At 35.9% G+C, this 24,055-nt stretch overlaps 1 protein-coding gene across 12 annotated transcripts in view; it reads right to left on the bottom strand.

Annotated features, from left to right (window-relative positions):
- Window positions 1-24,055, bottom strand: part of ERBIN (erbb2 interacting protein) — a 123,328-nt gene that overhangs the window by 70,748 nt on the left and 28,525 nt on the right. For all 12 annotated transcript variants that reach the window (XM_014781672.2, XM_014781674.2, XM_087443347.1 and 9 more), the window contains exons 2-4: window positions 11,196-11,243; window positions 6,698-6,895; window positions 3,837-3,954 (exon numbers count right to left, since the gene is read on the bottom strand). In XM_014781672.2, the coding sequence (XP_014637158.2) occupies window positions 3,837-3,954; window positions 6,698-6,886 (307 nt within the window). In that variant the 5' untranslated portion in view covers window positions 6,887-6,895; window positions 11,196-11,243. The remainder of the gene's footprint in view (window positions 1-3,836; window positions 3,955-6,697; window positions 6,896-11,195; window positions 11,244-24,055) is intronic.

Below are 24,055 nucleotides of genomic sequence, written 5' to 3'. Positions count from 1 at the left end.
TGTACTAATCTTTGTTTTAAGCAAGTTACTACTTGAACTTACAACTAACAAAATTCATATTTCTCATAACCAACCACATAAACCTATAGTATGCACGCTATATTCTTGTTTTCAATAATACAGACTTGTAAAAGCATATGTTTTAGGGTTAAATATTACAAGTAAATTAAAATAATATCAGCTGTCTAAAGGTAAAATGGGTTAATAATATCAGTTATAATGATGAATAGTCAAGATTAGCAATTAGAGTTATAGAATTTTTATTAGTCAAGATAATGGTTCTGATACTGTCATAGTTTCTTGTCTCTCCTCGGCCAGCTTTGTGCACTATCAATGAAATGCAGTTTCATTTGGACATCAGTTTAAAAGGAGAAAAAAACAAGGAAACAAGTAAAAGACACAGGACTGATTCTGCCATTTAAAAAATATGGGCCGGCCCTGTGGCTTGGTGGTTAAGTGTGCGCGCTGCGATGCTGGCGGCCCGGGTTCGGATCCCGGGTGCGCATCGAGGCACCACTTCTCCGTTCATCCTGAGGCCGAGTCCCACATACAGCAACTAGAAGGATGTGCAGCTACGACACACAACTATCCACTGGGGCTTTGGGGGGAAAAAATAAAATAAATAAAATCTTTAAAAAAATAAAATAAAAAATAGATGTGGTCCTTTCTATGTGAAATCACACAGAAAGAGAAGAAAAGAATAGATAAATCAATTGAATTTTCAGTCAAAATAAATTGTAAGGTCTTATTGGCAGCAATAACTAATGCCCTTCTCCTTCTGGGCAGAATATTTAAGTGCTTATCTCACATCTTTTGATCATATAGAAATTATCTCCAACTCCTTAAAAACACCAACAAGCTGACAGAATCGTATAAAGTAGGTTTTCAATATAAGCAACAAGGAGTTGCTGAAACTAGAATGAAAAAAGAAAAACACTACAGTTCAATAGGTTGTCATAACTCAAACATATTATTCTTTAAGAAGTTGCATGGAAGTCTAAGATATTCATTTAATGATGCTGCAGGGCCATAACTGCATCCTTCTCAGTTTAGAGTAACAAATCTGGTGTTAATGCATTTTCAGGAGGATATATGCAAGCACGTTCACTATTGAGCCAAGTAATATTTTCATACCAAGAAGACTGGTAGCATAGTTTACCAGCCTTTCCCAGGTGTATACAACTCTATCAATAATTCCCAAATAATTTCAGGTCTCTTTCCTTACACCGTAACATCTCCAATTTAAAAAGACCAAAAAGCAGAAAAGATACCCCTTTGGAATGGAAGGTTACACTTGATGACTTCTAATGTCACAATAATTCTAAAATTCCATAATGCTATGGAGTTGACGTAGCTATCAGCATATGTAGAGCTACAACAGTAACAGATTAAGTTCATTTACTTTGGAATTTATCAAGCAATAGTTGACACTATATTAAGCACCAGGAACGGAAACAAATTTCAAACTGCCCTTAAAGAGAAGTTTCAAGATGAGGAAATCTATTTAACCTGAATAAAATCATGAGGGGAAAAGTCACACAAATTAAAAACCCACTGACTTGAACTCTTCAAAAATGGCAATGTCATGAAAAACACAAAAGGAGGGGCAATTTCTTCCTGACTTTAAAAGATCAAAGAGACATAACTGAATGTTACATGTGATCTTTATCTTGGGGGGTTGGGGGGTTGCAAGGTTAAAAGGGGTATTATTAGGCAACAGGGAAAAAGTGATGTCAAATTTCTTGAGAGTGATAACGATGTTGTGGTTACGTATAAGGATTTCCTTGTTCTTGGGAAATGCTTAGCTCAATATTTAAAGGTGAAGTTCACGTCTGTAACTTAAAATTTAATTAGGTTTATTAGCAAAACGACATTTTATATAAGCAACAACATGTATCTTTTTCCTGAACATATTTAAATTCATACATATTTTAAAAAGAGAAATAAAGCAAATGTGGCAAAACACTAACAATGGGTGAATCCATGGGTGTCCTGTCAATTCTTATGTGGGCTTTTAATTTGAATATGAAAGTTTTGAAGTAAGTTGGAGAAAAAGCAGGATATGATTATAAATGAATCTCATCTAAATAACAATCAAATTTTAAATTTTTTATTTAAAACACAAATTTTCCATATATAACAGAATTTGTTTTTGCTGAGGAAGATTCACCTTGAGCACACATCCATGCCAATCTTCCTCTATTTTTCAGTATGTGGGCTGCCAGCACAGCATGGCTGCTAACAGAGCGGTATAGGTCTGCTCCCAGGAACCGAACCCAGGCTGCCAAAGCAGAGCGTGCTGAACTTAACCACTAGGCCACTGGGGCTGGCCCTCACATACAACAGAAAATTTTTAACCCTAAAGTTAAATGACTCAATAACAAAAGGTAACAAAAAAAAAAAAAAACACTAGCTTTAAACCTAAAATTTATTGGCTATTGACAACTGAAACCCAGTAAGGCACTAACCACTATGAACTTCACCTGAACCTAGAGTGAATATAAATATAAGTCCTAAAAAGGATTTAGACCTTCCTTAAAACAAAAGTGTTAATTTAATCATTTTTGTGCAAAATATATAATTTAATTGTTTGACATGGATTTTCCACAACTAAGATAATTAGGGTTTAGTAAATAAAGGCATGCAATAATTTATATATTTATTTTATTTTAAAGTTCCTTTTTGGGGGGGTGGAGATGGGTAGACACAGTAGTTAATTCATCTGCCAAAGTTAATTGCTAATTGTGAAAAGAGGATGATTCTTTTAATCAGTCCTAAAGTGGTTTTCACAATAAGTCCTGAAATTTAGGAGAACTGGTAAGACAGAAGGATTACTGCTGGATACTCATACCATCAAGACAAAAAGTAACCCTGGAACCAAGGGCAATGGAATATGATTACTAGGTATTGCTGGTGCTACTGCACTAACTTTTGGGGACTTGTTTATAAAGGTTTTTTCCAAACGTTGTAAAGAATTATTTAAATATGACTTAGTATTTAGTGTCTGTTGAAGTCCTATCTTTGGGCAAGCATTTAAAATTTATCCTCCTGCAATTTTTTCCCCTTTATTTCTAATTATAAAAGAAACATACGCTCATTCTAAAATTTTCAAGTGTCTACTTATCTCTCCCTCCAAGGTAAGCACTTAACATTTTGGAAAATATCTTCCACATTTTCTTCAACGTATATGAAACTAAACAAACTAAACCAAGACTATATGTCCCAGGAGAACAGCAGCCATGTCCTTTTACTTCTCATCATTAATAGCAATCCTAGCTCCTAATAAAGTGCTTGGCACAGAGTGGTCTCTCAATAAATATTTGTTGATTTGTAGATTTATTTAACATTTATAATGTTAAACAACTTTTTTTTACCTTTAATACTACACCGTAAATATTTCATGTCATTGAAATATATTGAAATATATTGAAATATTGATGGAGCTACATTATATTCCACTCTTATGGATGTATCAAATTGTGTAATCAATAATGGACATTACAGTTGTCACTAGTTTCTCATCTTTATAAACAGTGCATATATATATAAATACATAAATATATATAAATACATAAATTTAAGGATAAATATGTATATGCATTTATCCACAGAATTTTAATTAAAGGGTCATTTAAAATTTTTTACACTTATTCTGCACCTTGCTTTAGGCTCTCATAGATCATTTATATACATAAATTTCATATATATATAAGCTAATATGATAATATATTACAATCTGACTTTTTAAATTTACATTTTTATTTATTAAAACAACAGAAATCTTAATAATGTAACATGTTCCCAAGTACAAAAACTTAGGGGGAAAAAAATCTTACCATTCTTGCTGACATCCAGTTCCCTGAGATTAATGAGATTTGCAATAGATGCTGGTAATGCCGTTAAATCATTGTCTGGCAAACTCAGTTTGTGTAGAGACTGACAGTTAAAAAGTTGCTATTGAAACAAAGGAGGAAAAGATTTTGATTACTTTTTAAGTTTCCTTCAATATTTCATTTATTAACCTTTACACAAATAAATATTAGTGTTATTAAACTGAATGAGTTATACCTACACAAATACAAGGAACAAGGAAAGATCTCTTATTGCTTTATGCTATTATGGATCTGAACACCACGGAACTACTCAGAATGATTTACATCCTCACACTTCTGCCCTGAGCAAAATGCACTTTGTGAGAATAAGCATATGGTTGTATTCTCTTTTGAGGTAGTAAAAACTAAGTGGCTGTTAAATATTGTAAACTTTGGAGCTTGTTATTTCAAGCACACTTATTCCAAAATGAAAGTTTATATAAACTAAATTCAAATAAATACAACTGATTTAAAAGGACTCAAAATATAGAATTCTGATTTGAGAGGACAAAATAAATAAGGGAGCAAATATATTGTTACGCTAAAATCACACTAATAAAATGTGAACTAAAATATATTTAACCAAAAGCAGCAGGTAAATGGGCCACTTCCAAGTTCCATACCAAAAACACTGTACGGAGCACACAGGACTTTTAGGGCAGTGAAAATACTCTGTATAATACCGTAATGACGGATACATGTCATTATACATTTGTCCAAAACCACAGAATGTACAACACCAAGAGTGAATCATAATGTAAACTATGGTCTTTGGGTGATTATGATATTCCAACATAGGTTCATCAGTTGTAACAGATGTACCACTCTGGTGGGGGAATTTTAATAATGATGTAGGCTATGTTGTGTGGGGAGAGAGTAAGTGTAAGGGAAATTTCTATAACTTCCTCTTAATTTTGCTGTGAACCTAAACCTGTTCTAAAAAAGTAAAGTCTTAAGGAACAAAAAAAAAAAAAAAAACTATTGTCAGGATGGCATTGAGTAACCCCTATTTAAGAAGACTATTCTGGGCCAGCCCCGTGGCTTAGCGGTTAAGTGCGCACGCTCCGCTACTGGCAGCCTGGGTTCTGATCCCAGGCGCGCACTGACGCACCGCTTCTCCGGCCATGCTGAGGCCGCGTCCCACGTACAGCAACGAGCAGCATGTGTAACTATGACGTACAACTATCTACTGGGGCTTTGGGGAAAAAAAAAAGGAGGAGGATTGGCAATAGATGTTAGCTCAGAGCCGGGCTTCCTCAGCAAAAAGAGGAGGATTAGCCTGGATGTTAGATCAGGGCTGATCTTCCTCACACACAAAAGAAAATAATAAAGGAAAAAAAAAAAAAGAAGAATATTCTTCCGAAAATGGAAAATTGTTAGGTATGATAAGTGATTCAGTTATTGCACTAGGATAGCGAGCCTCTCTCTTTTCAATGCAATCCCCAGACTGAGACCCTACTAGTGGTGATTAGTGAAAGAAACTAATCTTAGTCTTCCGTGTTCCCTAGGAGAACTAGCTAAGGAAGATAAATTACTTGCTGAAGAACAGTATATAAAAAAACAGTAAATCACAAAGCACCCGATTCACAACCTAGGCAAGTAATTCATAAACATGCAACCCACAACCTTTAATATTTTATCCATAGCCACCATACAGATTTCTTTTAAGACAAGCTTGGATGGCACTGGCTTTCAAAATGTTTTTACTACCAGTCACCAAAAGAAAAGCCTCTTTCAAAACACTGCCATCCGGTATGTGTACACTCACATGCGCACACAAACCTAAAACAAATACTTCATGTAACAATGGATACATGCAACACATTCTATCATCTGTTCTATTATAGTTAAGGTTGCCAAATAAAATACACGGTGCTGATTAAATTTGGATTTCAGATAAACAAGTAACTTTTTAGTAAAAGTATGTCCTACATATTGCATAAGACACACTTATGCAAAAAAATTATTCATTGCTTATCTGAAAATTATAATTTAACTGGGTGTCCTATATTTTTATTTTCTAAATCTGCCAGTCCAAATCATAGTTCGTTTTTTGGAAAGGCCACACATATTAAATTGATTTTTATGAACCACCAATGAGTCTCCACCTACAGTTTGAAAAACTGCCGTTTGGGTGGTAAAATGTCTTGACAATTAAATTAAAGCTATTGCAGCTTGTCAATAAAAAGAAAAGAAACTGCGTAGAGGATGAAGAGGGATTAGGATTTAAGAAAAAAAGTAGCCAATGCAAAATTTTAACAAAGAAGTTGATAATGTGAGAGAATGTTTCATGGCAACAATCCAACTTTCTCCTTCTAGTTGTTCCTATATTTCAGAAATGTTAAGCCCTCCAACCTTTCCAAACAAACTGAAAAGGAGCAAACAGATTATTACCTCTAAAAAGCTATTTAACAACAAAATTATGATGTGATAACTAAAAGGACAATTTATACTCAATTACAATAATGTAGATCAATGTCCTATGAAAACTAGAAAAAGAAAACATTAATTTCAATTTGTCGATTTAAATCTATGGACTGCAGAAATTGTGTAGTCTTATTACCTACCTTAGTGGCTATAACAAAACTGGAACTAAATGCAAAATTTTAAGTTATTTACACAAATATTCAAGCAATTAAGTTGAAGAGATAAAGGTTAGAAATTCTATTTGAAAAATATTTGAAATCTGCTGCATACCCTAAGATAAAATTAAATTAAAAAATGGAAACAACGCACACATATATATCAGGCAGCATTATGGCAACACTGGGAATATCATACTTCTAAGTACAAAAATAACCAAAGGCAATTCTTGAAAGACATACCTTTGGAAGCTCTTCAATCTGATTAGCATCTAAATAGAGCTCCTCCAAAGTTTTTTCAAAAGTAAAAATCTCTTTGGGAACCTGTTCCAAACTGCAGTGAGAATAATCAAGAGTAGTGACAGTCTCCTCTTCCCCTCGTAGACAGCGACATGGTACCAACCGCACAAACAAACTTCGTTTTGTAGTCATTTTTAGACACTGCAATATTCAAATAAAAATAAATCTAGTTAAAACACACATATTATAACTAACAATTTTTCAAAACAAATCATTCCAATTCATTTATCACATATAAAGATCTCCTCCCCTATACACACCCGGTGGAATGCATTTAACATTGCTTTACTATCAAAATTTATATATACTGAATTTCAAATTAAACTCAAGCACCTTTGTACTTTATGAAACGATCCGTTAAGTAACCATTTATTTATATGTTTCTACAATAATTATGCTTTATGAGTTTGCTCATCCTCTACAAGAAAAATTCTAATACAACAAAAATATTTCTTTAACTTCTGACTAACAGCTGTTTCTTAATTAAGAACTTGCCTATATGCAGTTTTGAGTAGGAAGTGGGAATACAAAGATATTTTCAGGTCTTCCTAACCAGCCATCAGAATAATCACCCTTTAACTTTCCTGTAACTCTCCCACATCAAAATTCCAATCTATGCCAAGTATATTTTGTTTCAATTAAGTAACAGTCTTTTCTTTAAGGTTACACACTAGAGAATAAACTTGTTTCAATAAAGTACATACTTTATTATTTGAAACTAACTGGGGGAAAGGTTCAATTCTGAAACAGTGAAAATTCTCAGGGCTAACTTTATTAGGAACACTATGTACATAGGTAGGTAAATTCCAACTAGGCTAAGTTACATTAGCAAAGAAAAGCCCACTTCAAAAAATAAGAATGTCGTTAATTAGGGTTATCAATTCTTTGTAAAATAATAAATTGTTGCCCTGGACAGAAGAGTCTACATTAGAGTATTTGATTATTTTCAACCAGGGCCAAGACTAGATGGAAGCCATGAGGCAAATGTCTCAGGCACAAAACGTAAGAAGGCACCAAAAAAACTCAGCAATCAAATTAAATATTTTCATACAATATTTTCTTAAAAAATCAAAATCACTGAAAAATAATCCATTTACGAACAAAATGGCTAATTTTTAGATAAAGACAGGATCAGCATTACTAATTTTTTTCTTTGGCTCAGGCTCCAATATGGCTCTGCAAGGCAATGCTTCTAACTTTTCTAACTCAAATTATACGTATAATATTTTTAAGTGTTTGACAACAGTAGGATAAGCATTTCCCTTGCAATCTTTTTAAAAATCTATTCTTTTTTTTTCTTTTTTTTGTTTTCACTGAAGAAGACTCACCCTGAGCTAACATCTGTTGCCAATCTTCCTCTTTTTGTATGTGAGCCAGCACCACAGAATGGCCACTAACAGACGAGTGGTGTAGGTCCGTGCCCGGGAACCAAACCCAGGCTGCCGAAGCGGAGTGCGCTGAACTTAAACCACTAGGCCACTGGGGCTGGCCCAAAAATCTGACTATTCTTTTCTTTTTGTGTGAGGAAGATCAGCCATGAACTAACATCCATGCCAATCCTCCTCTTTTTTGCTGAGGAAGATTGGCCCTGGGCTAACATCTGTGCCTATCTTCTTCCACTTTTATATGGGATGCTGCCATAGCATGGCCTGACGAGCGGTGCATCAGTGCAAGCCTGGGATCCGAACCCCAGGCCGTCAGCAGCGGAGCGCATGCACTTAACCACTACGTCAAGGGGCCAGCCCCAAAATCTGACTATTCTTAATCACCATGTGCCAGGCACTGTGCTAAGTTCTTCAGATAAACTATATGCATATTTTCATTTTATCCTCATATATCTCTCTAAGGCATGTACTATGATCCCTATTTTTCAATAAAGAAACTGATTCTGTGCTCTTACTGCACCATACTGCTTCTTAATATATAACGATATACTTGAACTCAGATTCTCAAAATGATTCAAATATCAACAGGTCTTTACTACATACTTCTCCATTAGGATTTACAAAAACACATTACTGATGGGGTTCAAGACAAACCCAATATGGCACCCTTGCATATTAAATATTTTAAACTGAAGGAGTTTGAGAAAACAGCAGAAGCAGGAAGGTGACTCTGATCTTCCTCCCTCTCCACCTATCCTTCTCCCCTTATTAAACAGACCACACGTGAAAGGTGCCCTCCCTGTCCTAGGAGGAAAGTAGCAGTCTTATCTCTGAAGACAAAGGGAGCAGAATCCTAACAAACAGGCCTGGCTGAATTTCCCCCAGTTTACTACACTTACCTCATACTCTTTGATCTACCATATTTCTACACGACTGTCCACTCTTCATCATACCTAGCATAAAAATACTCAGGTTTAACAGTTTCTTTGGGTCTTCATTTCCTTATGAAGGCTCACGTGTCGCTTAAAACTTATATTAAATAAATTTGTATGCTTTTATCCTGTTAATCTGTCTTTGTCAGTTTAATTTTCAGACCCAGTTGGGGACCCTAAGAGGGTCAAGGAAAAATTTTTTCTCCCCTACACTATATCAAACATCAAATGTTTCTATTTAAAATCTTTGTCTCGCGGGAATGTAATGTACAACACAGTGACTATAGTTAATAATACCATATTGCATATTTGACCGTTGCTAAGAGAGCAGATCTTAAAAGTTCTCATCACAAGAAAAAAATTTATAACTACGTATGGTGATGCATGTTAAGTAGACTTACAGTGGTGATCATTTTGCAATATATACAAATATCGAATCATTATCTTATACACCTGAAACTAATATAATGTTATATGTCAATAATACCTCAATAAAAACAACAAAAAATACTTTGTCAACAAATAAGTATCCAGGGCCAGCCCCGTGGCTTAGTGGTTAAGTGCGCGCGCTCCGCTACTGGCGGCCCAGGTTCGGATCCCAGGGGCGCAGCAACGCACCGCTTCTCCGGCCATGCTGAGGCCGCGTCCCACATACAGCAACTAGAAGGATGTGCAGCTATGACATACAACTATCTACTGGGGCTTTGGGGAAAAAATAAATAAATAAAATAACAAAAAAAAATAAATAAATATCCAGAAAAGTTTACTGAATGCTTAACAGATTAATCCTTGTTTATATTAAGGTGTGTTTTACTGATAAGAATAAGCAGTTTTATTGATCTAATAAGAATTTAATTGCTAAAGGGGATTTTAGCTTACACTTGTTCATGAGATAATAAAAAAGATTCCAAAAACAAATATAAATTTCTTGTTCAAGAGATTCTAAGACTTAACTGATAATGAGTTAGGGGGACACTTAAGAACAAAGGGCAAGAGCTATATCTGCTCTGTCCAGTATGGTAGCTGCTGGACACGTGTAGCATTTTAACCTTAAAATTCAAGTTAAATCAAATAAAATGAAAAATCTAGTTTCTCAGTGGCACTAACCACATTTTAAACGCTCAACAGCCACCAGTGGCTAGTGGCTACTATAGAGAATAAGAGAAGACAGAGAACATTTTTATCACTGCAGAAAGTTCTGTGGGACAGCGCTGGTACAATGTCTCAAACTACCATTCTGGTTCATCATATTATAACTACTGTAGCTTGTATTATATAATGTAATAATATCAAAGAATTTGGAAGATACGGCCTAAAAAATCCATTTTCCAGAAATCATATGGATTTGGGAATAAAATTTCCAGCTCAGAATAAAGGACATGAAATGTTATTACCAAATACATGTGATTAAAGAGTATATTTCTCTTAGATGTTATCATCTGTGCAAGGCACTTGAGGTATAAGGCAATTTATAGGGCTGAGTAATTGTTAACAAAGGTAAAAATCTACAACACTTTTCTGTAGTGCTAATCATAAACAAATCATGTTGCAGACAGATGGTCAGAAACTGTAGGACTTCTCAGAAGAGACAATGAATTCAGAAAAAGAAGATTAGATGCTTAGCTGCAGGAAGCTGCAAAAAGAGTTCACATCTTAAATGAAAACCTCTGTGGACAAATGCTGTGAAGAGAGCAGTTTAGCCCTCAGATTAAATTCTGTAGTGGGCCTTGAGCCAATACAAAAATGGACCCCAATTTAGCAGACTAAAAACTGCTGATTGATAAGAACAGAGGGGGACCTTAATTATTGAGGGCAGAGGAGGAAAGGACCATCTGAAAGAGAAATAAATGAGTAACAACATCCAAAGAGATCCTCCCTTATGCAATACTACAAGGAAGTAAACCAAAGAGAGAAAGCCTGGCCTGTTCTGAATAGGAAGTGACCAACATCAAGACTGCTAATTAGAATTTTAGTGTTGTGATAAGTAAGAGCCACTTTATAAATCAGACTTAACACGGTGGACATAAAAATATTCTAATCTAATAGGGGAAGAGGAGCCAACCAAGAAAAAAAGCATAACAACAAGCCAAACACTTTCTAACAAAAGAAATTAAAACTACTTACCACTGAGTGGAATTTATCTCCCTGATGTTTCTTAATTGAGTCAACATTCTATGGAAATAAAAAAAAAAAAAATTAATAAAAATAGATCCTTATGACTTTAAGGAACACCTCTTCTAATTTCTTATTCATCTCCAAACATAAATTCTCAAAAATTCACCAGTGTAAACTAACACACACAAATTTGCTAACTTCTAAATAAATAGCTAGTTTCTTAATCAGTTACTGGATTGTTCTCAACACATTTGTATACTACCAAGAGCCCTTATCTACATCAAATAACAAATACCCCTCTATCTACCATTAAAAGCCCATTTATTTGAACTTACTGAGAAATAACAAAGCAAGCTTTTCCAAGAAATAAACTTTAATCACCAATTATATTTAAATTCAGTAGTTTATGATGGTTCTATGTGGCAGACATTGTTAACTGCTTTTCAAATTCTATTTCCCTTTGCTAGCATTTTTCTTTATTCAAGGTAGTAATGGATCCAGCTAAACATCCATTTTTGAGCTTTCCAAGAAGGGTGGACAGGGGACGGATGACACAGTTAAAATCAATGACATATACTTAGAAGTCTGCTTTGGGGGTGGAATGGGGGTTGGTTCTGGGAAAACATTTGCCTTCCTTATCCAAGGACAGATGTAAACACAATGTCTACTGCTATAGCAACGATCCTATGACCATAAGTGCATAAGCATGTGGATTGAAAAAGCAACCAATAAGGCTAACAGAGAAGAAAGACAAAACAAGCTGGGGCTCTCTAATAGCACTACTGAGCAGCTGAACCAATGCTAACTAATGCCTACTTCTGGATTTCTTCATATGTAAGAAAACTAAATCCCCTATTTGCTTATTAAACCATTGCTAGCTTTTCTGTACCTGTAGCCAACACATTCCAAAGTGAGACAGCCCAAAACCCAAAACAACAGCATTAATAAAAAATACATACATCATAAGTAATCTTTTTCTTTAAAATTCAGTGATATTAATAACTATGTGCTTCAGAATTTTAAAGTCATCCTAAATATATCAGGCTATTAGTCTCTATGCTAAATGGTTTAGGACTACTCAGTTGTTTAACCTTCTCCACAATTTGTACATGTAGTACAGGCCACAAAAAAATACCAATGTTTACAGCAAAGATGGCCACTAAATTTTTCATTCAACATACTCCCACATATGTGATAGTCTGGTGGAACAGAATTGCCAATAAACTGAGATGGAATAAGACTATGGAAGGAACAAGTTGGAAAAAAGAGATGAGAAGTTTGTGTTCAGAAACCTTACTTTGAAATACCTCAAAGATGTCCTAGTGGGATCATGAGTAGGCAGTTGGATGTGGGTATTCACAGATGTGGGGAGAGAGCCAAGATGAGGATATAAATTTGGAAGTCATCTGCTTAGAGATGACATTTAAAGCAATAAAATTACACGAAAGCATCAATGGCATGAGTGTAGATAAAAAGGAGAACAGGTCCGATGATTGACCCCTGAGATATCACAAAAATAGGAAGACAAAAAGAAGAGATAGAACCAGCAAAGGATATTGAAGAGAAGCAATCACTGGGTCAAGAGAAAACCCAACAACAGTGTATATCCTAAAAGCCAAGTGAAAAAACTGTTCCAAGGAGGACAAAGTTATCATTTATGTTAATGAAGATTTAGAATTGCCACTGTGTAGTAATGTAAAGGTCACTGATGATCTTGACAAGATCACTTATTTGGAGTGGTAGAGACAAAACACTGTTTTGGAGGAGATTCAAGAAATAAGAAGAGGGTAACTTGACATAGCAAACATAAACAACTCAGGTAGTTTGGGTATAAAGGACATTAGAAAAATAGAGCAGTCGTGAGAGTAGAATGTGAACCAAGAGTCACAACAGTGGATTTGTAGGCAGATGGGAATTATCTAGTTAGAGAAACAGAAGAGCCTGTGCACACATTTTTATAAAGAGATTTGGGCAACCATTCATAGGCTGTCCTAGCAAAATCTCCTACCAATAAAAAAGCCGCTTATGAGAAAGAAAACAAAACAAAAGAAACCTTGGGTACAACAGTAGAACTAGGTGAATAAAATTCAGTAAGGGTATTTTTCAAAAATATAGATTACCGTACCCTCTCCCTAGAGATTCTGATTTATAGATTACTGTACCTTCTTCCTAGAGATTCTGATTTAGGAGATTAGACACTAAACGCAAGATTCTTTATCAAACAAAATGCTGATGTGGTTCTTTTTTTCCAACAGTTTCAATGATAATCAATACACGGTCAATCTTATTTCATCTATACTCAAACTACCACCTTTTCTCCCACCCCATTCTCTACTACTGTTTTGACAAACTCTCAGTTTGGAAATTACCTTAACAATTGAAAAGTGAAATCACTATAAAAGTGTTTTAAAATATAGTATGTTATATTTCCCTATTGATCTAAAGAGATCACAAGTTACACTTGGCTAGATTTAAGAGAAATCTTATGTTGGAGCAATCTTTCTAAATGAGTTTGGAATTTAAAATGTACAACAAAGGCTCCTCAGGCATAGCCGCAGCTAGTAGATGGTATTTAGTGGTTGTATAAGATCATTTTCGTTTAATCATGGCTACCACAGTGTTTGCTAACCTGTAGGTGGTATATCTGTGCTTAGTTCTGAGGCATTTTACAAATATTAACCCATTACTGATAAGCACATGAATAGTAAACAATTAAAAATAGTGATATGAAAAAGAATAACAGAAAGGTAAAGAAACTTATGTAATGAAAAAATTATAAATGCTGTATAAGAGCGTTTGATTCTAAAGGACAAAATCAGTAACAATGTATAAAATGTGCTATGCCTACAACATATACAGCAAGAGCTGAGAAAAGGAGGCTGATGAAATAGCTAAGTTTCAGACTTAACGGCTACAAGATTAACATCAAGGTCTGAGCCCTACTAGCCTAATTCCAATCCAGTAGAAAGCTGAGAATTTCTTCAATATCAGCACTGTTAATCAAACTTTCATATCAAACCATGGTTAGCCTAAACATGTCTAAAACAATCTTACTGTGGAATAAAGTAGTAGGCATACATACTGAAGTTACCAAGGAGTTCCTGTATTTGCAGAAATTTCCATTTTTATATTTTTCATATAATTTACATAATAAAATGGACAGATCCTTATAGTCTGGCAAATGCATACATCCATGTAACCAAGAGCAACCAAGATATAAAATCTTTCCATCACCCTACACAGTTACCACGTGTTACCTTCCAGTCAATGCCCTGACCAAGGCAATCTGTGCTGAACAAGAGCGCTATAACATTTGTGTAAAATGTTATGAGATGGCAGGCTTCAGTTCTCACAGGCAAATACATGGGAGTGAAATTGCTGGGTCATAGTCTATAAGTATATTTAATTACAGTTAAAAAAAAAGATTGTTTTACAAAGTGGTTTTAACAGTCCCGAAGTTCCAGTTACACCCTCACTTCTCAGTCTTTCTTAATTTTAACCTATGTAGTGGGTCCATATCAGTATCTCATTGTATTTTTGTTTTGCATTTTTCTAATCACAAAAGGCATAGTGAAGCCTCATCTGTACTTAGACCTCATTTAGATGATAAGATACTGAACTTCAAGCCTGATACTCTAATGGGATAAGACTTCTGGAGAAGAAAGTGATCAAATTTTGTATACAGGAGGAATGCAAATTATTGTGCAAGAGGATACACTGTATTGGAAAACAGTTCACCATGAACATCTCACATTTCCACATGGTCTGGGTCCTCTGAGCAATATCATTTACAGCCATTTAAGATATTGGTATAAAGAGACATTCCAAGATGATAATGCTTAGTAGCACTGAGACAATCCAATATCCTCTCTCCAGAGACGATGTGCTTAAATTCCAGAGTAAAGATAAGGTTTTTGTCTCTCACTCTCCAGAGAAGACAGACAGGTCATTAGCGGTCCTAAGTAAGATCACGATTCCTAACTTAGGGTTCCTCTTCCTGTAATGCACACTTCCGCTTGTGCAGGTACCATGTGACCCACACTGTGTGTCCCTGTGAAGATTTAGGCTTACGTAATTGACACAAAATACTGCCCCAGTTGCTGCTTTTGTAGTGAGTAATGAACTCTGTCTCTGATCTAGAGGTCTTGTGTTTTCTGGCAGGTTAACATGTTAGCTCGTAACTAGGGTAAAATCTCAGATCCGATTATACTGTTTCTGATTTAACCACCATAAATTAAGAAACATGGCCGCAATGTTTTACACCATCTAAGATGAAAAGATTGAGTCTATTTCCCCATTCTTTGAATTTGGGCTGACCTTGTGACTTGCTTATACCAACTCAATGTAGCAGAAGTTTGTTGGGCAAGTAACAGTGTCTATGCCTCAAGGTTTACAACTTCCCGCCTCTACCTTCTTTGAATGCCGCTCTAAGAACATGACGCCATAAAGAAGCCTGGGATAAAAGACCACATGCCGATTTAAAAATTCAAGACAAATATAAACACTGTTGTTTTAAGCCATCAATCTTTCTAAGTTTATCAATTATATCGACCTTTTTTCAAAGTTGAAACTTTACACTTTGTTCATTTTCTCACAGTATATTTCCCATTTCATTGATTTTGGTTTTCTCTATATTTTCTGCCTTTCATTTATTTTGAATTTAATTGACTCTCTTTTTCTGACTCTTAGGATGAAGCTTAAATAATTGATTCTAATAATTTCTTCTTCAAAATTCGAAGCTATAGGGGCCGGCCTGGTTGCGCAAGCGGTTAAGTGCGCGCGCTCCGCTGCAGCGGCCCGGGGTTCGCCGGTTGGGATCATGGGCGTGCACCGACGCACCGCTCGTCAGGCCATGCTGTGGTAGCGTCCCATATACAGCAGAGGAAGATGGGCACGGATGTTAGGCCAGGACCAGTCTTCCTCAGCAAAAAAGAGGATTGGCATTGGATGCTAGCTCAGGGCTGGTCCTCCTCACAGAAAAAAGAAAAAAGATTTAAAGCTATAAATTCTCTAAGCTGCATTTTATAAATTTTGATACGTTACCGTTTTGTTGAATTTGTTTAAAATGCTTCTAACTTCCCACTTGATTTATTCTTTTACCCATGAGTTACTCAGAATTGTCTTAACTTCAAAATATTTGGGGATCTACTAAACCTCATTTTGTTACTGAGTTCTAATTTAATTCCATTGTGGTCAGAGAACATAACATTATGATTTCAAGTCTTTGCAATATGTTGAAGCTTTTCGACAGCCCCATAACATCTATCTTGGTGAGTGTTCCACGTGCACCTGAATGTCACATTCTGCATCTCTTGGGTATCACATTCCATACACGTCAATTAGGTTAAATTGGTTGATAGTGGCGTTCAAACCTTCTACATCTTTACCAACTTACGGCATTCTTTTTCTACTAATTACTGAAAAGTACTCAAATCTGTAAGCATAGGTGTAAATATGTCTATTTTTCGTTTTATTTCTGTCAATTTTTATTTCGTGTATTTTGAAGCTCTGTTACAAAGTGAATACCTATTTAGGGTTCTTAAATCTTCTTGATGAATGCATCCTTTTATCATTATAAGATATTCTTTTTCTATGCTAATAATCCTTGTCTTGAAGTATATTTTTGCTTGATATCACTACAGCCATAGGAACTTGCTTTTGATAAATATTAATATGGCATATCTTTTTCCACCTACAACTTTCAACCAAATTTCTCTCTATATTTAAAGTGTCTATTTGAATGAAGCACACAGTTAGGTCTTGCTATTTTATCCAATGTGACAATTTCTATGTTTTGATGGTGTGCTTAGACTGTTTATATTTAATATAATCATTTGTGTGCTTAATTTAAGTCTATTACATTACTATTTATTTTACATTTGTTGTTTCTTTTTTTTCCTGCCTTCAAATCAAGTTACCTTTTTCCATATTATCTCATTTTATGACCTTTTAGCAATATTTTTTTTTGGTTGCTCTAGGAATACACAGTACGCATTCTTAATTCATCAAAGTCCAGCTTCAAATAATATTATACCACTTCACGTACAATCTAAGAAATGCACAAGACTTTAATTTATACATACATTTACTATCTCCTATATTTCATGCTATTGTCATTATTTTACTTCCACATATTATAAATCCCACCATTTTTTTTTACTTTACACTATCAACTGTCATTTATATAAGTTTAAAAACTAGAAAACAGACTTTCATATTTATTCACACATTCACCATTTCCTGCAGTCTATTTCTTACTACAGATTTGCCGTTAAGCGCATTCAAAGTTTTTTTAAGATACTGCATTTTTCAGTTCTAGAATCTGCATTTGGGTTTTTTCCCCCAGAGTTTCCATTCCTCTCCTAAACAGCCAATACCTCATATATTATCCTGTAAATTGCTTTAAAATCCCTGTCTCCTAAATCTAATAACTGGGTTACATATAAGTCTGCTTTTGTTAAGTGTTTTCTCTTAATTTAAAATTAAGAGAAACAATCATAAACAATCATATTTTCCTGTTTCTCTGTATGCTTCACAATTTTCATAGTATTCTAGATGCTGTTTGTTAGATAACAGTTGGGAATTAAGTATAATATTGTTAAGTTTTCCTTATTTCCCAGTGAGTCTACACTCTTCTCTCAGTTAGGATGAGTGACTGATAACTCAGATTCCTAGTAGAATCAATTTGATCCGGGACTGGCTGCAGCTTTAATTAGATTAAATTCATCTGTGATCAATTCAACCCCTAATTCGCCCATTCCCAACCACAGCCACCTTTTTGATCTTGCCAAAATTTGAAGTAGGAAGAATCTGGGCTGCAGTTCCAGATATTTTTGGTTCACTTTACCTTTAGAGTCAACTCCAGTAGGGTCCCACAATTCAAGAACCATTAGAATTTGCAAGCCTACACATTTCTCTAGGCTTTTCAACCCCTCCTCTACTGCAAAATTCAAGGTGGATGGAATTATCAGGCTCAATGATTTTATTTTGCCTTTGGGGCTCTGTCAGATTCCTATCCCTTCCCAAAAGCCCACACTGTCATTCAAGGATTGGATGATTTATCCGAATTCCTTCAGTCTTTCCCTTTATGGCAAAGTCCTGCTTCTCCATCCTATACTGATACGAGGCACATGCCCCCAGGCAGGGAAACTGCCACACTCCTGACTCACCTACGTATGAGAGGTTCATGCATCTCTGGAATTCAGTTCACCAAGGCTTTCTTTCTTTCTTTTTTTTTTAACTAAAGAAATCCCCAAATTTGCTTTGTTTTTTTAATTTTATTTATTTTTTTTCCCCAAAGCCCCAGTAGCTGGTTGTATGTCATAGCTGCACATCCTTCTAGTTGCTGTATGTGGGACGTGGCCTCAGCATGGCCGGAGAAGCGGTGCGTCGGTGCGTGCCCGGGATCCAAACCCGGGCCCCCAGCAGTGGAGCGCATGCACTTAACTGCTAAGCCACGGGGCCGGCCCCACCAAGGCTTTCTTGATTCCACTGATTTTTGCAAAGTCTATTTTTTTAGGTGTGATTTTTATTCTTTCTAGGTTTTTCTAATTCTCACCAGGGAACAAAGGTTTTTTGTTGTCCTCCTGTACCGTAACAAGCAGCAGAAATATCAGGAGATTTTCAGCGTAGATGATACTGTTCTATTTATAGAAAACATACTCTCGGGGCCGGCCCCGTGGCTTAGCGGTTAAGTGCGCACGCTCCGCTGCTGGCGGCCCGGGGTTCGGATCCCGGGTGCGCACCAACACACCCGCTTCTCCCGCCATGCTGAGGCCGCGTCCCACATACAGCAACTAGAAGGATGTGCAGCTATGACATACGACTATCAACTGGGGCTTTGGGGGAAAAATAAATAAATAAATAAAATCTTTAAAAAAAAAAAGAAAACATACTCTCATGGAAGATTTCCAGCCTGACTCACTCTTTTGTGAAGAAAACTTGGTCAAGGTAGAATAAAAATCTTCACAATTCTCCTGCATCTTAGTTTAGGAAGAATGACATAATTTATGGAACAACAAGCGGGCCTAAGTATTTTTACAGAAAAATTCTTTCATTCCACAATTAGAAATAAGACTACAAATACAAACAACCCAGACAGAACTGGTTTACTTAACTCTGAAAGCCTTAACATTAGATCATTCTATAATCAGAGGAAGGAAACAGGGGAAGAATAAGGAAAGAAAGCAGCTCAATACGGCTCATAATCAAACTCAGGGAAGGTGAAAAGGTGCAGAAAAAGAATACTGGAGGTCTGTGCATAAATCTCAACTGTTTCTAACATATAGTTGGTTCTATTATTTTAAACAATAGGTCAATAAAAGCTGTGGAAGGAAACATTTGTGGCAATATGTATCACAAATGTATATCCATGATGACGTTGCTTAATGTGGTAGGGAAATTAAATCTTGGCATTATTTTCAACCTAGAAGATTCTTACACAGTCTTGACTGGATTCTAAACTCTTCCCCATAAGACACAATCTTGTGGCAGGATTAACTTCCTTGTGTGTATTCCCTTATTTCTCTATACTTCCTAGTACTCATCTCTATGCCAGAGTAACTCCCAATCTCCTTAGTTTCTGCTAATGACTTGGAAATTCTTTTCCCCCTTGAAGTCATTAAGCATGATCTGGGAAGCCTTGATGGGAGCAGAAGAAGATGGTCAAATAAACCAGAGAATCCCAGATCTCTAATATACTCTAAGGAATAACTGATTTTGACCACATGCAGCAATATGCTATATACCAAGTAGGTGTATTTTTCCTCCCATCTTAAAAAGGACCTCTCCTAAAGACATCTCTCCAGCTACCAACCTACTTCTCTGCTCCCCTTTACAGCAAAATTCTAAACAAGTTGTCTATCTACACTGTCTTCAATTATTCCATAAATTCTTCTTAAATAATTCCATCACTTTTGTCCCCATCACTTCAATGGAAACTGTTCTTCCTAGGTCATCAATGGCCTACATATTGTCAAATCAAACAGACAATTCTACATTCACATCTCACTTGACTTATTAGCAGCATCGTTCCCCAGTACCTTACACATTTTCTTCACTTAGCTTCCAAGACACCATATCTTCCTAATTTTGTTCATACACCACTGTTCACACCTCAGTCTCCTTTGCTAGGTGCTCCACTTTATGCCAACCTCTTAACACATTATAGCGACAGAGAGCACAGATCTTGGCCCTCTTCTCTATCTGCACTCATAACCTTGGTGATCATTCAGTTTCAAGTCTTGAAATATTATCAACTCTTTAAATACTAAGTACTCTAATGACATCTGTCTTAGTTTGGGTTCTCCCAAAAGCAAAGACTGAGGTAAGGACTTGAGTGTAGGTAGTCCGTCTAGGAAATGACCTGAGGGAGCAAGAAGAGTATGACAGAGACAGAAGAAAAGCTGATATAAGGAATGGTATATTATCAAAGTCTTCCCTAAGGACAACAGGGGCTCATTCTACTTAAACTTCCTGAGAAGCACACAGAGGGTCTCTCAGAACTGCCTGCCTATAGGATCAGAGGCAAGCTGTTATCCATCTGCTCCTGTCTCCCACTGATTAACAATTGCCTCTACAGACACTAACTTTCCCTCACAACCAGCCCATGCTTCCTTTCTGATCTAGCTGGCCTCCCACAGCAGAGAAATAACTGGAGCTCACTTTCACTAGGAAGGTCAGCCTGAGGTGACTCTGAGCTCTCATGGTACTGCTTCTTGCACCTAGGGTTAAAACCAGAGGTGTGCCAAGAGGATGTGATACTAGACACCAGAATGGCCTGCTACAACGAAGACTGGACCACTCACGTTAACCTCAGATTTGCATATCCCCAGGTCCCTGTTCTATGTCTCCATTTAGTGGAGGGATTTAAAGGAAAAAACAGGAATTAATGACTTAGAACAGAAAAAGTAAAAATGATGAATGAATCCAAGAGGTGGTTCTGTTTTTGGTGGGAGTAGCAGAATATAAACATTAAGAATAGACAATTTCCCAGCAAGTCTCAAGATACAAAACACACCAGTAGGAATCAGAATGGGAATTTAACAGCACAGATAAAAAGTATTTTTGTATTTTGCAGTAAATATAGACCTTTATCTATCATAAATTGCAAAACAAAAAGGCATTATTAAAAAATAACTAAGTTCAAACATACAGTGATGTGTTTTAAATTTTGCATGACTTTCCATAAAAATATAAATTGCAAAACTGTCTCAAGAAATAGAAAATCACAGATGAAATTTAAGTGGTTGTCAATAAATTACTTCTCTAAAAGACACTAAGCACCTAAGCACTTGCAAACTTTCAAGGAATGGAATTTGATCACAAGGTTCAGGGCTCATAAGAAATATGGAAAACTTCCCAATTCATATTACAAATTCAATACAACTCTGATATCAACACCTATCAGAGTTAACATAAAGTATCCACATACCACTCATATTCAAGAATACTTCAAAAAATCCTAAATTATATAGAAGAAACTCAAATGCAGGAGTAATACTAAACATGACTAAGGAGAATCAATTCTAGAAATTGCCAAGATGAATACATATGAGAAAAATCTATTAACAGGACATCACACAACGATGAAAAAGGGAGGAAGAAAATGGATCTTCTTGACAAAGCCAAAAAGGAATCTAATAAATTACAACATTATTCTTGACAAAAACCTTAGTAAACTAGAAACAAGACATTGCCCCCCAAAAAAACAAACCAACTATTAGCGTAATGTTCAAGAAAACAAAAGAGGGCCGGCCCCGTGGCTTAGTGGTTAAGTGCGCGCACTCGCTACTGGCAGCCCAGGTTTGGATCCTGGGCACGCACCGACGCGCCGCTTCTCCAGCCATGCTGAGGCTGTGTCCCACATACAGCAACTAGAAGGATATGCAACTATGACATACAACTATCTACTGGGGCTTTGGGGAGAAAAAGGGAAAAAAAGGAGGAGGATTGGCAATAGATGTTAGCTCAGAGCCAGTCTTCCTCAGGAAAAGAGGAGGATTAGCATGGATGTTAGCTCAGGGCTGATCTTCCTCACAAAAACAAAACAAAAGAAAAGAAATACTAGAGACATTCACACTAAAATTAAAAAGAACATGAGCCCTATCAAGCAAGTGAAAAAGACAACCCACAGAATGGGAGAAAATATTTGTAAATTATATATCTTATAAGGGACTTGTATCCAGAATATATAAAGAACTTTTACAACTCAACAATAACAAGACAACAAAACTTAAAAATGGGCCAAAACTTTGAATAGGCATTTCTCCAAAGATATACTAATGGCCAATAAGCACATGAAAAGATGCTCAACATCATTAGTCATTAGGGAAATACAAATCAAAACCACAATGAGATAATATTTTACACCAACTAGGGATGGATATGATCAAAAAGACAGGCAATAACAAGTTTTAGTGAGGATGTGGAGAAATTGGAACCCTCATACATTACAGATGGAAATGTAAATTGCTGCAGTCACTTTTGGAAAAGTTTGGCAGTTCCTCCAAAAAGTTAAACATAGTTACCATTATGACCCATCAATTCCACTCGTAGGTAGTACCTAACCAAGAGGATTGAAAACACATACTTTCAGAAAAACTTGTAACTAATGTTCATAGCAGCATTATCCATAGTGGCCAAAAAGTGGAAGCAATCTAATATTCATCAACTAATGAATGGATAAACAAAATGTTGTATATCCATACAATGGAATATTATTCAGCTATATAAAGAGATGAACTAATGATAGATGATACAACATGGATGAACTCTGGAAACATTATGCTAGGGTAAAGAAGCCACACACAAAAGGTCATATACTGTATGTTTTCATTTTTATAAAATGTCCTGAATAGACAAATTCACAGAAACAGAAAGTAAATTAGTGGTTGCCAGGGTCTAGGGGCAGGAGGGAACAGGAGTGACTGCTAAAGGATATGGAGTTTTGGGGGTGATGAGACTGTTTAGAATTAGACAGTGACGATGGTTGTGAAGCCTTGTAAATGTACTAAAAATTACTGAATTGTACACTTTAAACAGGTGAATTTTACTGTATGTGAATATATAGCTCAATGAAAAAGTAGCTTTAGAAAAAAAAGAGAAACCAGGACATCTGTTAATGCCACTGTTATGTATTAATACAATAGATTGTGAATTATTTCCTAATCCCATTCAGTCAGCACCTCACTTTTTCCTTAAAACTGTTTTACTACCTCCCTTCTCCCTTTCACAATTTAAGTTACTTATACCCAAAACTCCGTAATCTAATCTCAATTTACCTTTATACAACTTTACTCTGAGTTAAATCTTTTGCTCAGGTGAGGCCTTTTACCTTACTACAGACTCCTCATTCTACCTGCCACTTCAATTAATTACTTCTTTGGTTCTCTAAGTGGTATTTTAAATGAAGCTGTCTATAAATAAAATGTTTTTATGCAGTGTGTACACTGCCCTAGAAACTGAGCCAAACCTGTTGAAAAGCATGACCTGAATTGAGAATTGTGGACACGAGCGCCATAGTCCTTGAAATTACACCATTAGTTATTTATTTTGGACCCTCTCCAAACAACTTCTATTAAAATGCAAATTCACCTGGTGAAGACAAGGCCCTAATTTCTTAGAGTGAATTTCTTTGTATTTTTTCCCAAGCTCAAGAGAAGAGAAGCTATAGAGAAGGAACCATGAGCAAAGAAGAGAAAAAGGGAGAAATCAGCAAAAAAAAAAAAAAAAAGTGAGACGCTAGTTTGAAATCCTCATTTTTCTGTGAAGCTAATGTGTTTACTTTGGGGTTAACTTAGCCTGGGTATGATTATAAACATCACAAACCTTCCAAAGAAAACCAGATCGCAGAGCCGGCCCCCTGGCTT

Source organism: Ceratotherium simum, chromosome 18 (genome assembly GCF_057802395.1).
Source record: "Ceratotherium simum simum isolate JZ-2026a chromosome 18, ASM5780239v1, whole genome shotgun sequence".
Classification (NCBI taxonomy): Eukaryota; Metazoa; Chordata; class Mammalia; order Perissodactyla; family Rhinocerotidae; genus Ceratotherium; species Ceratotherium simum.
This window is presented reverse-complemented; position numbering and strand designations above follow the sequence as displayed.